The sequence below is a fragment of the Polypterus senegalus genome, chromosome 1 (genome assembly GCF_016835505.1).
Source record: "Polypterus senegalus isolate Bchr_013 chromosome 1, ASM1683550v1, whole genome shotgun sequence".
Classification (NCBI taxonomy): domain Eukaryota; kingdom Metazoa; phylum Chordata; class Cladistia; order Polypteriformes; family Polypteridae; genus Polypterus; species Polypterus senegalus.
Window position 1 is genome coordinate 182,262,569 of NC_053154.1, and position 14,796 is coordinate 182,277,364.

General features: G+C 36.8%; 1 protein-coding gene across 1 annotated transcript in view; it reads left to right on the forward strand.

Moving 5' to 3' along the window:
• Positions 1-14,796, forward strand: part of LOC120535962 (acyl-CoA (8-3)-desaturase-like) — a 290,759-nt gene that overhangs the window by 166,085 nt on the left and 109,878 nt on the right. Inside the window, exons 6-7 of the mRNA XM_039764207.1 lie at positions 5,856-5,984; positions 8,896-8,956. Coding sequence (XP_039620141.1) covers positions 5,856-5,984; positions 8,896-8,956 — 190 coding nt within the window. The remainder of the gene's footprint in view (positions 1-5,855; positions 5,985-8,895; positions 8,957-14,796) is intronic.

Genomic DNA, 14,796 nt, shown 5'->3' on the forward strand with positions numbered 1-14,796 from the left:
TCACTTGATTTTCTTTTTATTCAGTTTTATTGAGTGTTCCTGCCAGTCCCCGCATGTTGCTGTATGCTGGATATGTTCATATGTATTGTCTCTTTCTTTCAGGTGTGTAATAGAAACCACAGCATAGAGAGAAGTGTGTACATTGCTTCTTACAGGAAAAGGCGATGGAAAAAGTGCACTTGAATAAAAGTGCACTTTTGTTATACTTTTACACCAATATATGTTCCTGTGTTTGAGCGACACGGGCAGATGGGGAGTGTCTGATGATTGCATATAGCGGCGAAGTTACTGGTCTTTACCATTCTTTCTTCTGCATGTCTTGGGGTGCCAAAGAAAAGCATACAGCAACATGCGGGACTGGCAGGAACACTCAATAAAACTGAATAAAAAGAAAAGCAAGTGACGGTGAGATACGAAGAAGGCAGCTTCGCCAGCGTTTGTGTGTCAGAACCGGTTGGGACGTTAGTATGCATCGTGGTACAGCACAGAGCTATAGCGCGTCTTTAGTGAAAACAGCCGTGTCAGATGGGGTTGTATGGATTGATTCTGAACGCGACTGAGAGAGTGAAAAGTGAATAAAAAAAAAAAGCTAACCTTTACAAAGATCATAAATTGCACCGGCTGTTACAGACTGAAATCAAATGTATGTTTTTATACTAAAACAGTAAGACTAAGAACAGTTTACTTCTCAAAAGGGAGGAGCGCAGGATCGAACCCATGACCCCTTGATTCCCAAGCGGGGGCTTTATCTATTGAACCACGGAGTCAGTTATAGTAAACAGGTGTCAATGTCGCATGTTAAGGCGGCTTTTTCTTTCTGCAGTTATATGTTTGAATAAAGGTGCAATTGTGTTATTCTTGTGAAAATGTTTCTTTGCTATTTGGACTTCAGGCTTCATACATTATATAGTTTATGCCTACATTTTGTCATCTACTACTAGAATATAAAAAAGTTTCTGTTTTAACAATGTGTTGACACAGATTACTGTAGAAACGGAACAGACATGAAATGCGTGTGTTCCAAACAACGATCTATTATTTCACTCTAAAACTCCACTTCACTCCCAGATACTCAATCAAGGCATGAGCTGAGAGAAGTTCGTGCACGTTCTAAATTGGTGGGGGGATGGAATAGCCGGCTTCTCTTTATCAGCACATTTAGAAGACAAAGGGCGCTGGCGGAGAGGTGTGAAGGGATTTAAGAAGCAGTTTAAGGTGGGACGGAATTACGAGTTTTTTCGTAGGCTCTGGTAATTCTAGTGATAAACCTATACCTTTCAACCATTTACTTTCTTCCTACAGCCTAAAGTCACAAGTACACTGCAGAGCTTCCTGTGTTTGAGTGACACAGGCATGCTCAAAAAATACACGTGTAATGCCACAAAAAGTGCACACAGATGCTTCAGTTCGCAAGCATTGGTACCAGAATGCAGTCAGACTTCTTTTTAGGGCACATACACCTTCCAGATGTAAACACTAGCGTGGAGAGTCACTTGCAAACTGAAGAGTCTATGGACGCTGCCATTGCTGTACTTTGTATATAAGAGCCAGATCGAATGTTTTTATTTGGATTTAGTTACTTACTTCCTACAGCCTAAAGTCACAAGTATAGTGCGTCTTTATGTGAAAACAGCAGTGTCAGATGAGGGGGGGTGGTAGGGAAGGATCGTGAACGCGAGAACTGAGGGAATGAAAATGAATAAAAAAAAAAGACAAAGCTAACCTTTACAAGTATCATACATTTACACCGGCTGTTACAGACTGAAATCAAATGTATGTTTTTATTCTAAAATAGTAAGACTAAAAACAGCTCACTTCTCAAAACGGGGATCAAACCTGTGAAGTTTTGATTACCAGTCAACAGTTGATACCGTTGCACCACCGAAGCAGTTGTAGTAAATGCGTGTCAATGTTGCACCCTAACGCGTGTTCTTTTTCTGCAGTTATATTTTTGAATAAAAGTGTACTTGTTCTGTTATATTTGTACCTTTTGTGAAAGTGTTTCTTTGATATTTGGACTTCAGGCTCCACACATTATAAATTTCATGTCTACATTTTGTCAATTATTACTAAAACATGAAAAACATTTCTTTTTTAACAATGTGTTTACATACAGTAGATCTTTGTAGACACAGAACACACATGAAATGCATGTGTTCCAAATACGTGTTTTTAGAATATGTATCTAGAATAGTTTGACCATTCTGTGGACCATTATATTGTTACAGGTTAATTACAATCAGATGCATTAAAACTAATAAATTCTGGGAGGAGTTGGGGTGGGGCAGCAGGTGCGTGCACGTGCGCTAATTTCCATGCTGACCGGAATGGAAGAACGTGGAAGCTGGCGAATGCACAGATTTATGCATCTAGATTTTTTTGTGCATAAGTACATTTTCGCTTTTGTGCTTACATCATGTTATAGTGCGAATTCTACACACGGCGTTATGCATGAGGCCCCTGACGTGTCTCTCTATTTGTCATTCAGTAATGCTTTCAGGTCTTTTGTGATTCTTGTCTTGTTGTTGAGAAAATAGCACACTGTATTTGTGGGGACTGTATTATCCACGTAAAACTTGATGTACTCTGTGATACAGTGGCAGAGCTGTCAATGTCTTCGCCATGTGATTCTCAAAGCATATCCCAGTCAGTGCTCTCATAGGCATCCTTCATTGCCTCCTCAGACATTGTTGTCCATTCCTGCACAGCCCTGGTGGTGGCTTGCAGCCGCTGGACAATAGGTTTATATGTGTGTATAAGCTGTGCCAAATTATAGTCCGATCATCCTAAAGGTGGCAAAGCAACAGAGTTATATGCCTCTTTGAAAATGGCATATAAAAAGTCCAAGGTCCTGTCTTCCCTTGTGCTACAGTCCACAAACTGTGACAAAAACACTGTGATGGTCAGTAATGAGTTTGCTTATTACAGAATATACTCTGTTATGATTATAACGTCTGCCAAGAGGGAGATATAAGACCCTAACACAATAGCATGTGAAAATTCTCCTGGCATATACTAAGGTCATAAGCCCACTGTGAGGAGCTCTACATTTGGGTCACATACTTGTGATTTAAATGCAATGTTTCATTTACAAAAACAGCAAGTTTGCCTCCTTTTTTCTTGCTGCTTTTGTTCCTGCTTCTGTGTGCCCACACGATTCTAAATACATTAAATGCAACTGAGGTGTCTAGTGTTTCATCTCTAAGCCACATCTCTGTGAAGGTCATGAGACTGCCAGGTTTGTATTGCCTTTGGCTCCTGATCAGTGTTAAGAGCTCATACATTTTATTTGCCAGTGATCTTACTTTTGCTCATTATAATAGAAGGCAGGCATGGTCTGTACTTTCTTCTCTTGTTATGGGGTCGGTTTCCTGCCCTCTTTCCCTGGCTTCTATGCAATAGCTCTGGGGTGCTGGGAAACAAAGTGTGCAGATCCAGCAGTTGCTGTCTCATGTAAGTAAATGTGCATCCTTCCTCACAACTTTGGGTATCCATGTTATCCAAAAAAAAAAAAGTAGCAAACAATACCAAACAATAATGAAGACAAACAAACACAGGACCTGCTGTTGCAGGCAGCCACATTTTAGTTATTATTTTAGATACTAAATCTTAAAATTCCCCAATGAAAGACACATTTTATTTATATAGGTTTACAAATGGTCAATATGAGAAAATGTGTCACTCCTTGAATAAATATGGCAAGATGACTGAAAGACAGAAACTGCCAAAAACTGTATCTTTACAGTTTAATCAGCTAAAGAAAATACTTACTAACCCACCTCCTTTTTTAACTTGGTAAAACAAATGCACAAAATTGTGATTCGGAGATGTTGCTTCAGTTTACATTGCCACAATATCACAACCGTGTTTCTCCCATTGTAAAAAAGCTTATTTTCCTATGACTAATAAGATCATTAATGTAAAAAGTCCTACTGGTTATCACACTAATAGTAAAACCACACTCGGCATCAAGGAAGAGCACAGCTGTTTCAGAATGTTAGGACATCTTGATATACAGTAGGAATGAATTTATTAACGTTTATCCTGCCTTGTCTGGACCTTTTAGTTAGACCATGGTCCTTTAGCGTTGATATACAGTAGTAATGTACATATCTATAGGTGAAGCTATAGATATCCTCCAATCCTAGCACAGGTTTATAGTTAACAAGAGTTGACTTATGTAAATTGTGTTAATCAGCATGACTATTTTCATTATTCTTTACCTAGAACGGTTTTAGAGCACTGATGCTACATAAGGTTGTTTTGTAATTTATAGGCTAGGTTGATTTTACCAAATAATTAATGACAAGAATATTGGTAAGATTGTAGACATTAATTTTTCATTGTATGCTGCTTTTATGCGCTTATTTTTGGTTACATGTGGCTTTATATAAAACACATGGTTAGATAATTCAGCAACAGTCTTGAATAGATTCGAAATTTAACATATATTAAGATTGATTTCAAATAGTCAAAGATGATTAATTCCATCTCTATTATTTTTATTTTAATGTCTTATCTAAACTGTAATTTAATATTTAATGAAAAAAAAATATTTGTTTGTGTAACAACAAAGTGCTTGAGTGAAAAATGTGATTTTAAAAAATACCTTCCACAATGTCTTTGCTTACCTAAATGTTTTAGGGACAACTGGATATTACCATCTATGCTGAACAGCATCTACTAAAGATTAGAACATTAGAATAACGTTCACAAGAATAGGCCCTTTAATCCAACAAAGCTCATCAATCCTAATGCATCAATTTCTCCAAAATGCCATCAAGTCAGTTGAAGGTCCCTGAAAATCTTTGTGTCTATCGTTTGATATTTGAACAAAAACTTTCTAACATTTGTGTGAGATTTACCCTTACCAAGTTCCTGTGTGTGTCTCAGTGAAAAAAATAACAAAGTAATAGTAATTTATTTTGTTAATTCCCTGAACAATTTTATATATTTTGATCTTGTCACCTCTTAATCTTTGTGATTAAACTGAAAAGTTGAAACTACTTCTATACTGTATTTTCTTCATTGTTCTTATCTTGAAGTCCTGAAATAAGCCTAGTCCCTCTTCCCTGAACTCTCTCTAGTAGTTTTATACCTTTTTTTGTAGTATGGAAACCAAAATGTACACAATACTTCAGATGGGACCTTACTAGTGGGTTACGTAGCCTAATTATAATTTTCCTTGACTTATCCTCTGCATATTGTGCTATATAACCTAACATCCTATTAACTTCTGACTCTAGACAGTAACGAGTTCATTACAATTTCTAGGTCTTTCTCATAACTTGTATTTTCATGCTTCAAACCTCCTATTGTCTTTTCAAAGGTAACATTTTCTTCCTACACTTAATACTTTCCTTTTAGTTACATTTAATTTTACTCTGCCAATGCCAATAGTCTGTCCAAAACCCTCTGTAATAAATCAGTTTATTGTAAATTATCTGCCATTCTGCCTAGTTTAATATCATCTGCAAACTTAACCAGTTGTTTTTTATATTTTTATCCAGACCATGTACTAAAAGACCAGTAGCCCCTGCACTGATCTCTAATGAAAAACACCTAATTCCAAAAAAAAGTTCTTTTCACCATAACTCTTTGTTCCCAGTGCTTACGTCAGTTGTGCACCTATTTACACACTGTGCCTTTGAATTCTCAATTGTGTTTTACTTAAAGAAACAAAACAATTGTTTCAAGTTTGTCTCCTCAGTTATTTTAAATGATGTACCTTAATTTTGAGAATTCTATCATGTATTTATGTGGGAGTGTAATTAAAAGCAAAACAAAATAATTAGTTTTAAGTGGATGTTTTTAATAGCTCATGTATTTTATTCTTTTGTGACATTTTCTTACAGGGAGCTCCAGCAAGCTGGTGGAATTATCTTCATTTCCAGCACCATGCAAAACCTAACTGCTTCCGTAAAGATCCTGATATAAACATGCATCCACTATTTTTTGCTTTGGGAAAAACCCTGGCTATTGAGGTAAGTTGAGAGGGGAACTGATTTAAGACTGTTCTTTACCCACAACTTTCTGTCAAAGTTGGCAAAGATCAGGTTATGCATATGCACAATTTATATGAATATTTATCCCTTATAAGTTGACCCATACTGTGCATGATTATTTTTATGGCCTTTTTGGTATCAAGATGTGAGTCTGATCTTAGCTCAACCAGTTCCTCTTGAGCTGTCCATGAGAGACATTTAGATTGTAAGGAACATGCTAATGCAGTTTGTGCTTATAAATAACATGACTGAGAATTATGTTCTTTGTTGATGTTGACAACAAAATGTTATTTTCTTCAATACATTTCTAAAGAAGGGTGGCGGGGGGACATATCTGTATAGTCATCCTCAAAACATTTTAGCCACAAAGAAAATTTTTCTTGAAAGCTTGAAGTTTGGTGTTAAGTAAGCAAATCTTGTATTTCAGGTCTACAATACTTTTTAAAATCTTTCCACAGGGAGTTTTCTCACTTCAGTATTGTACAAAAGTGTTTTATCCATTTAATTTCATATAATCGCCAAATTAATCACTGATGAAAGTTGTGACATAACTCTAAAAAATTCTTCCCCCATTTTATTAAAAACTAGATTTTCCCTATGGATAATGTAATGAATATACTTTTACACTGGGAGCTTATTGTGTACCTCTGCTATTAGTCTCAAAACTTGACCAGTCATGGTTGCTACACCATCCATACATACTCCAACACAGATCTACCACCATTCCAGTTCATTCTCAGTAAATAAAATCCTCATCCTTCTTGAAGGTGTGAATGCCTTTTATTGTGTTGGAAAGCTGTCTGTAAAACACCAAGTCTTTGTTAAGCTGCACATTTTGCTGGTATCTCACAAAGAGCATTAAGCTTGAAGAGATGGTATTTCTGTTGATTAACTGACTGACCTATGATTATTCTTCTAATTGTGTCATTGTACACAGGAATTTTCTTCAAAGGCTCTGAAATTTCAAACCTTTGAATGGAATCACTAATCTTTATAACTGAAGGCAAAACAAGATCTTCTCCAATCATAAGTAACCTTTGTTTTTTTGCAATTAACATAGCAATTTCAAAAGAAGCACAATTTCAAAAGAAGTACTAAGTCACAAATTCGTTTTTAAAAAATTAAAAGAAAAGATCTTTAGCCATGTTTGGAAAGGAGGACCTCTGTAATTTTAGTTCTGTCCTAACTGCTCATATCAGTGTCTTTTATCAGACTGCATATTCACAACTCAGTAAATATTACAGAGCCTTTACCTTCAATAAAAAGTCTATAAAATAAACAAGATAGTGTGGAATAGTGGATCTGTGTTTAAGCATTAGAGGTCTGTTTTAAATAAATGGATAATTAAATAGCTGGCTCGATCTTTGTCGTGTTTTCTCGCGCGGCTGCAGGAGGTTGGTGGGGTGAATGAGACAGAGCGCACATGCATATGAGGTTGTGGTCTGTCTTGATTGCTCCATTGGCTTTCCGTGGTCTGTGAATGAGGCACTGTGCCCATAGAGGCATATAAGGGGGAACCAGTATGAGACAGGGAGACAGATGAGAGAAAGATCGAAAAGAAAAAGTTAGAGGTTAAAATACATGGAGAAGCAGACAGGAGCAAGAGCGGCGACTGTGAAAGGTGAGTGAGCAATCGATCAAGAGAGAAGGCAGACAGACGGGAGGACAGCCCCTTGGAGGAACGTGCAGCCGACACTCAGGGACTGAAAAGAATCACTCTCACTGAGTGTTTTGGTGGAGTGAGGAGTGACATGTGGCTAACTTTCTCTTAAGTCTGGAAAGGCAGAGGGAATTGGGGAGGCTTAGTGAGGTGCCCTGCCGGGGCCACAGATGGTTGCAGGGGCCTGAATCTAGGAGCAATGTGGTTTGGCATGGTGCCCTGCTGGGAGCCATGAACAGTAGGGAGTCAAAATTGGCAAAGAAGATTGACTGAACTGTCAGTTAGATGTCTCCTCAGCTGCAAGGTCCCGTTTGGGTGTAAGTTGAAGACAGGTCCATATTAAAGGGACACACAGGGGATGTGATTTTAAAGAACAGTTTCCTGCCTGGGAATTTTAACCTTGTTTTTATTAACTAGTTATTGGATTAATTTTTAACATCCCCAATCATTGCTTTTTATTAGATTTTTTATTTGTTGAACTTTTGCAGTGCACTATTTCTTCAAGCACTTTTTGTTTTTTGGCTGTTGGATTTTAAATAAAAGCACTTACCACTTCGGCACCTACCCCTTGCTACATGTGTGTATTCATCAGCCTGGCTCATCCCCTCTTCTTCACTGATGATTTAAACATAAAAGTTATCTTTGTCATAGGTTGTCAATTGCTTGTTATGTGAATTGATTGTTCTTATAATGACGAAACTATTCATTGTATACTAGTTAAGTTATGCAAATTTCAAATATCACCACCCCAACCTATCTGTTGTGTATAATGTCATAGGACTCGATAGATATGTTTTCTCACTATTTTGTTTAGCCATGAAATGCAAGAAATATTTATGTTTTTAACAATTAAATGTAAAAATAAAAAGATGTCTAATGTGGGAATCATTTGTGATTGGAACCACATTTGTTCAAGAATGTTGTTGGATTAAAGTGAAATGAAGACCCTAAACATTCTGTTTATCTAGGTTGATTAGTTTCATATTTATTATCACTGTCTTCTCATTCCTTACTTGTATATTGCCTTGTTATGCTAAGTTGTCATTATAGCTTGACTTACATATATTTTTGGATATTGTCATAGTTGAATTTCTTTTTTTGTAATATTTTAAAAAATTTTTGAAATACCTATGAAGTACAATGCATATAAACTGAATATACATTAAATGAGTTTTTAAAAATAGTACACAAGGCTACTACTTTTCTCTTTCTTTTGTTCATGTCTTGTAGCTCGGAGTTCAGAAAAAGAAATACATGCCCTACCAACACCAACACAAATATTTCTTCTTGAGTGAGTACAACAATAAAAGTGAATGACATTTTCTATTCTATGTGAGCAGCAGTGAAACTACCAAGCTAGAGAGGCTTCATAGACTAAATTGTTTTTCTAAATGAAAATATTTTTGAAGTATACAGTATTTATATGGAACTTTGGTACATTCACACATTAAGTATAAAGTTACTAAGGAAAAATGTATTTTTAGTAAATGTATAATTACTATGGTTGTCCTTTAAATACCTTATGATAATTTTTATATACATTCTTAGCCAAGGAGTATGGACCCCTGTAATTTTTTTTTTTTTTATGTAGGATTATTTTTATATCCTGTTACCAAGGACTTAGGAATGTGCAATAAGTGACCGATTGACTTCCATGTTACAAAAGGTTATGTGATCAATACAGTAGTGTTCATTCTTATGTGAGCAGTGGTACTTAATAGCACATTTATTAGTCTATTATTGAACTTCAGTTGCTGGTCATCTCCATTAGTCTGTTTGTTTATAAGGAATTAGAGAAAACAAAGTGAACAGTGAGTAAAATGCAGAAGTCTGTCATGGCAGTTTGTGAATGATATGTCCAAATATGTATCAGCACATAAATCAGTCTTTTACAGAATAGGCACATCTGTGATTTATATTCTACAGCAAACAAACCATTTATACCACAAATTTGCTTAAGCAACCAAAGAACTAACATGAATAACTGCATTTTGCACCTTTGAATTCAGTCCTTTGGCATTGCAGCTAATAAAAATTCATAGATTACTAAGAGATGATGAAAACATGCCTTTGAGGAATAAAGTAAGGTTAGACAGAGGATAGGCTAGGGTCAAAAAGACAAGTAGTAAAATTAAAACAAAGTTCCAGAAACCTGAGTAGACATGAAGAAGATTCTATCACTAATATTTACTTTCCCTAACTACAATAAATTGCAAAGTCTTTCATTGTTTGTTTTTTGTTTAGCATAAATAGCCTCTGCGTGCTGGGATTACATATAGTGTCAACGTCAAGTCATGAGCTTGGAAACAAACATTGTTGCTGTAAACATGTCCATAGCAAAATCACTGCACCCATACAATAACAATACACAAAATGGCATCACAAAAAATGGTAAATCATAACAATAATATATTATATCATGTGGACATGTTGGACCTGGATACTGACAGGCTGACACAAGAAGTCTTAAAACACACACGTTTATTGACGACCTGTAACAGAAAGACAACATACAAATCACCCAAAACTCAGTCACTTTTGACTCCTCACTGGCAAGCTCCATCCTTCTCCCACCCGACTCTATCTTCCTGATTGGAGTGAGGTGGCCCGCTTTTATTCAGTCCGCAGATGTGTCGCAGGTGCCCCTTATTTAACATCCGGCAGTACTTCCAGGTGTGTCGGAAGTGCTGCAAGGGAATTCAGTCCTCCTTCCGGCAGCACTCCCAAGTGTGGCGGAAGTGCTGCAAGGGAATTCAGTCATCCTTCCGGCAGCACTCCCAAGTGTGGCGGAAGTGCTACATACTCTGAGTCTAGTCCAGGGGTTCTCAACGTCGGTCCTGGGGACCCCCTGTCACTGCAGGTTTTTGTTCCAACCAGCTTCTGTTTTCAATTGAACTTCTGGGCTAATTAAGTGAACTGATATTTCCCAAGTTCTGTGTTTAGGGAACAATATATTAATGAGAAAACTAAGTTTGCTAAAAAAAAAAATATTAAAATGTACCAAGCAGTTATATAGGAATAATGTATTTTTTTTTTCTTTTTAACAGTATTTTCATCTTGATTTTCATTCTACTTTTCAAGGTGTTCTAATTGTTTAATTAATGCATTATTTACTAATTAGTGGGTCTGATGCTAAAGTAGTTGCAGCCTTTGATAATTCAGTGTTGTTTGCCAGCGTGTCTGATCTGCTCGTTTTAAATTTTCATTATTAAGATACAATGAAGGGGGGAAAACTGCACAGAGAAAGGGCAAAGTGTAATGAAATCAACAAAAGAAAGTTAAGCATTTAAATCTATAGCAAATGCAGAAATATTTATAAATGTCTTATAAATGTAAAATTCATGCTGCTATGCTTTTCTGAATGTCGAATAAAAGAAAAAAAAACCAGCTAATTAAATGAGATCAGTGTTATCAGGTGTTGTCACTGATTAGGAATCTTGTTGGAACAAAAACCTGCAGCCACAGGGGGTCCCCAGGACCGAGTTTGAGAAACACTGGTCTAGTCCAAGCAGTGGCGGTTTTTCATATGGGCGTTTGCCCAGGGCGGCATCTTCGGCGTCGGCAAAAAAAAAAAAACACCTTTTTTTTTTTGTGCGCGCCCATGCTACCCCGACATGATGCCAGCACATTTTTTGGGATTGCTTGGGCATCGATCAGTTTTCTACTGCCCATTTGCGGGGAGTAAGGGCGCCCTCCATTTGCGAGGTGCGCCTGTTGCTTGCTGCTTTCCGCACAGGAAGGAAAGGGGCAAGGCGGCGGGGGATTCCGTGCACTCTCAGCCACAACAGAAAGTGCAACCGGGGAGTCGTTTTCTGATTGCTAAGTTGGTATGTTTGCTAGTTATAGTTTTACCATTTATGAACGATATGGAATATTCTTAATCATGTTAACATGTGCATATTCACGTTGTTTGGCTGGCCTGTGTTGGTTTATTAACATGTTTACCATTTTAACAGATCAAGTTAACCAAAGTAAATTTTTGCCTGTTCTTGTAATTACTAGCATCATGGCCGTGGTAGCGTAGCGAGAGCGCTGATGTTTACAGCGTGCTAGTGATGGGCATATGGAGGAATATTTCGGACAAAATGAAATAAATAAATAAAAGTACTGTGAAATGTGAGCATAAATAAATAAATGTGTCATGAAATGAGAGCCTTAATAAATAAATATGTCATGAAATGAGAGCATAAATAAATAAACGTGTCACGAAATATGTTTTTCGTTGCTTATTTATTTATTTCATTTTGTCCGTAACATTCCTGCAAACCGTCATGAAATACGGCTTGAAATAAAACTGTCACTTTCACTCGTCAAAGTTGAGAGGGTGGGCTCTAACACGCCCTCTAGTTACTGATTGGTGAATCGATAGCACAAGAATTAATTAGAAAAATGCTTACTACTGCCGATGAAATGGATTCTGCCGAAGATATTACGTATTTCAGAGAGAGAATTAAGGATTTATCGGAAGAAATTACAATGTTGGCGGCCCTTTTAGAACTGAGTATTTGACCCTTGTTTTACGAGTATAAAGTCAGTTGCATATTCGCAGCTACTTTTTCAAACAACTGTACATCTCTGATCAGTGGTAAAGTTGTTCAGTTCAAAATATTAGTTGGAGCTGCTTTGGGCATTTCATGTCAAAGTACCTAAACTAATACAGCCGTTGCAGCTTACCGTATATCAAACTGGCTCATTCGCCTTGTGATCGTCTTCTTCGATACACCATATAGATCTGCAATCTGTTGTACTTTTAAACCGCATAACAGAAGGTGTTCTATTGACTCATCTGGAATGTCAAAGGATGGACGTCCAGAGCAGGGAACTGTGTCACCTGAACTGGAGTGTAGTAGAGTCCGTTCCACCTATTCTTCGATAATTTCAAAAACAGTTTCATCTATATCGGAGTCTAAAAGGGCCGCCAACATTGTAATTTCTTCCGATAAATCCTTAATTCTCTCTCTGAAATACGTAATATCTTCGGCAGAATCCATTTCATCGGCAGTAGTAAGCATTTTTCTAATTAATTCTTGTGCTATCGATTCACCAATCAGTAACTAGAGGGCGTGTTAGAGCCCACCCTCTCAACTTTGACGAGTGAAAGTGACAGTTTTATTTCAAGCCGTATTTCATGACGGTTTGCAGGAATGTTACGGACAAAATTGAAATAAATAAATAAGCAACGAATAACATATTTCGTGACACTATTTATTTATGCTCTCATTTCATGACATATTTATTTATTAAGGCTCTCCTTTCATGACACATTTATTTATTTATGCTCACATTTCACAGTACTTTTATTTATTTACGCTTTTATTTATTTATTTATTTCATTTTGTCCGAAATATTCCTCCATATAGGCAGAGTGAAACATGAAGCATCAAAACGTTTGAAGCAATTGTGTCAATCGTATCGAAGCTTCGAAGCATTTGACACTCGCTTCTCTAGTGACCCCTCCTGGCCATTTTCATTAACCGTACACAAACTCATGATCCACTTCAATGACGTCTGTTATAACTCTTATTGCTTTTATTGACAGACTGACAACGAAGAGAAGCGTTTGTCAGCAACTTCTAGTGTCTGATGTCTAAAAAATATAAATGTATATATAACTAACGCCGACAGGCAGAGTGCACTATACGATAGCAAGAGTTAAACAAAATAAGACGCCTCACTCATGGATTCCCGGCTCTTTCAATTAGTATTTACTTTTTCACTGTATCATTATAAGCGCTCCTGTTATTAGTATTAGAATTAACCTTCATCTTTTCTTGAGATCACATTTAATAGCCTTAAATGATTTCTTTGGTTTGACTTAATTAAAATGGAGTAGACGGAACTTTGTCACTTTACTTTGCCATGATATAGGTAAGCCCATTTGAGAAAGAAAAGGTGAAATCCTTAAATCAGTTGTTATTCGATCAAGTATTGAAATATTTCATTTATTAATACTTTACAATATTTTGTGGAGCACGAAAGTAACGAATTAGCTACAAAGAAATGACGCCGTCAATGGCTCAACTGACTAAGGTGGTTGCTTTTCAAATTCTGAACGTAGTGCTAGCCCGCGTTCGATCCGACTTAAAGACTCATCAAAATTAACAATAATTAAAAAAAATGATCAGAATTGAATTCTTTATAACCAATTTGAACTAAATTTTGAGAGATACTGTGGAAGGATCGCAAAAGAGATCTTTTCGGAATCCCCAAAATCGCCATCAAAATGCGATGTCTAATTGCGGATGGCAGCTCACGTATTTACATTAATCCATTTCTATTCATTGCCATTTGACGTCCATGAACCCCTCCATTGAATAAGGCAGTGGCTCTCAACCTGTGGGGCGCGAAGATGTGGAAAAAAAGAAAACATCTGTTGGAACCAAAACAAATTAACTTAAACTACATTCTGATAATAGAACAATAAATACTGTATAGAGTTGGATAAATGTCGATAAAAGTTAAGTAGAAATAATCAAATATGCATCTACATTTAAAAAAATGTTGGGGGCGCGATTAAAACTGTTATGAAAATTCGGGTCGCAAATCAGGTTGAGAAAAGCTGGAATAAGGTGATAACAAACCCAGTGTGGTAGATCAGGTTGAATTTGCTCTGCTGCACCAAACATTCAAAGGTGTCAATCAGGAGCACATCAGAGAGGCTGAGAGACACGGCGCAGATCAGTCACCGGCACACAGACACACAAGGGACACTCCAATGTGAGCAGTGCACATATCAAGGTCGGCCTTAAAGATTGAGTGCTGAGGCAGCAAAAAGCAGCGGGATAAACACATCTGGACCTGCTGTTGAAAAAACATTTGCTTTTAACAACAGCATCCCTCCTTCGTGAACACATCTTCAAGGTCCGGACAGGTGATCAGTAAAAAGTTTTTTAGTCACAGCACAGTGCAATACATTTCCTAAAACATATAGTTGTCCAGTCTGTATCATTTCTAAGCATTCTTCCAGTAATAGAGGCGCAATCCCAGTTACTAACACATTAACACTCAAAGTAAGAACACATTCCACCTTATCAATTTAATATTTAAAAATTTAAACTTCTAAACTCGCCATCAACAGATACAAAAACAGTTGAAATAGTTACTCAAATTTTTTTTTGTTATAGACATAAA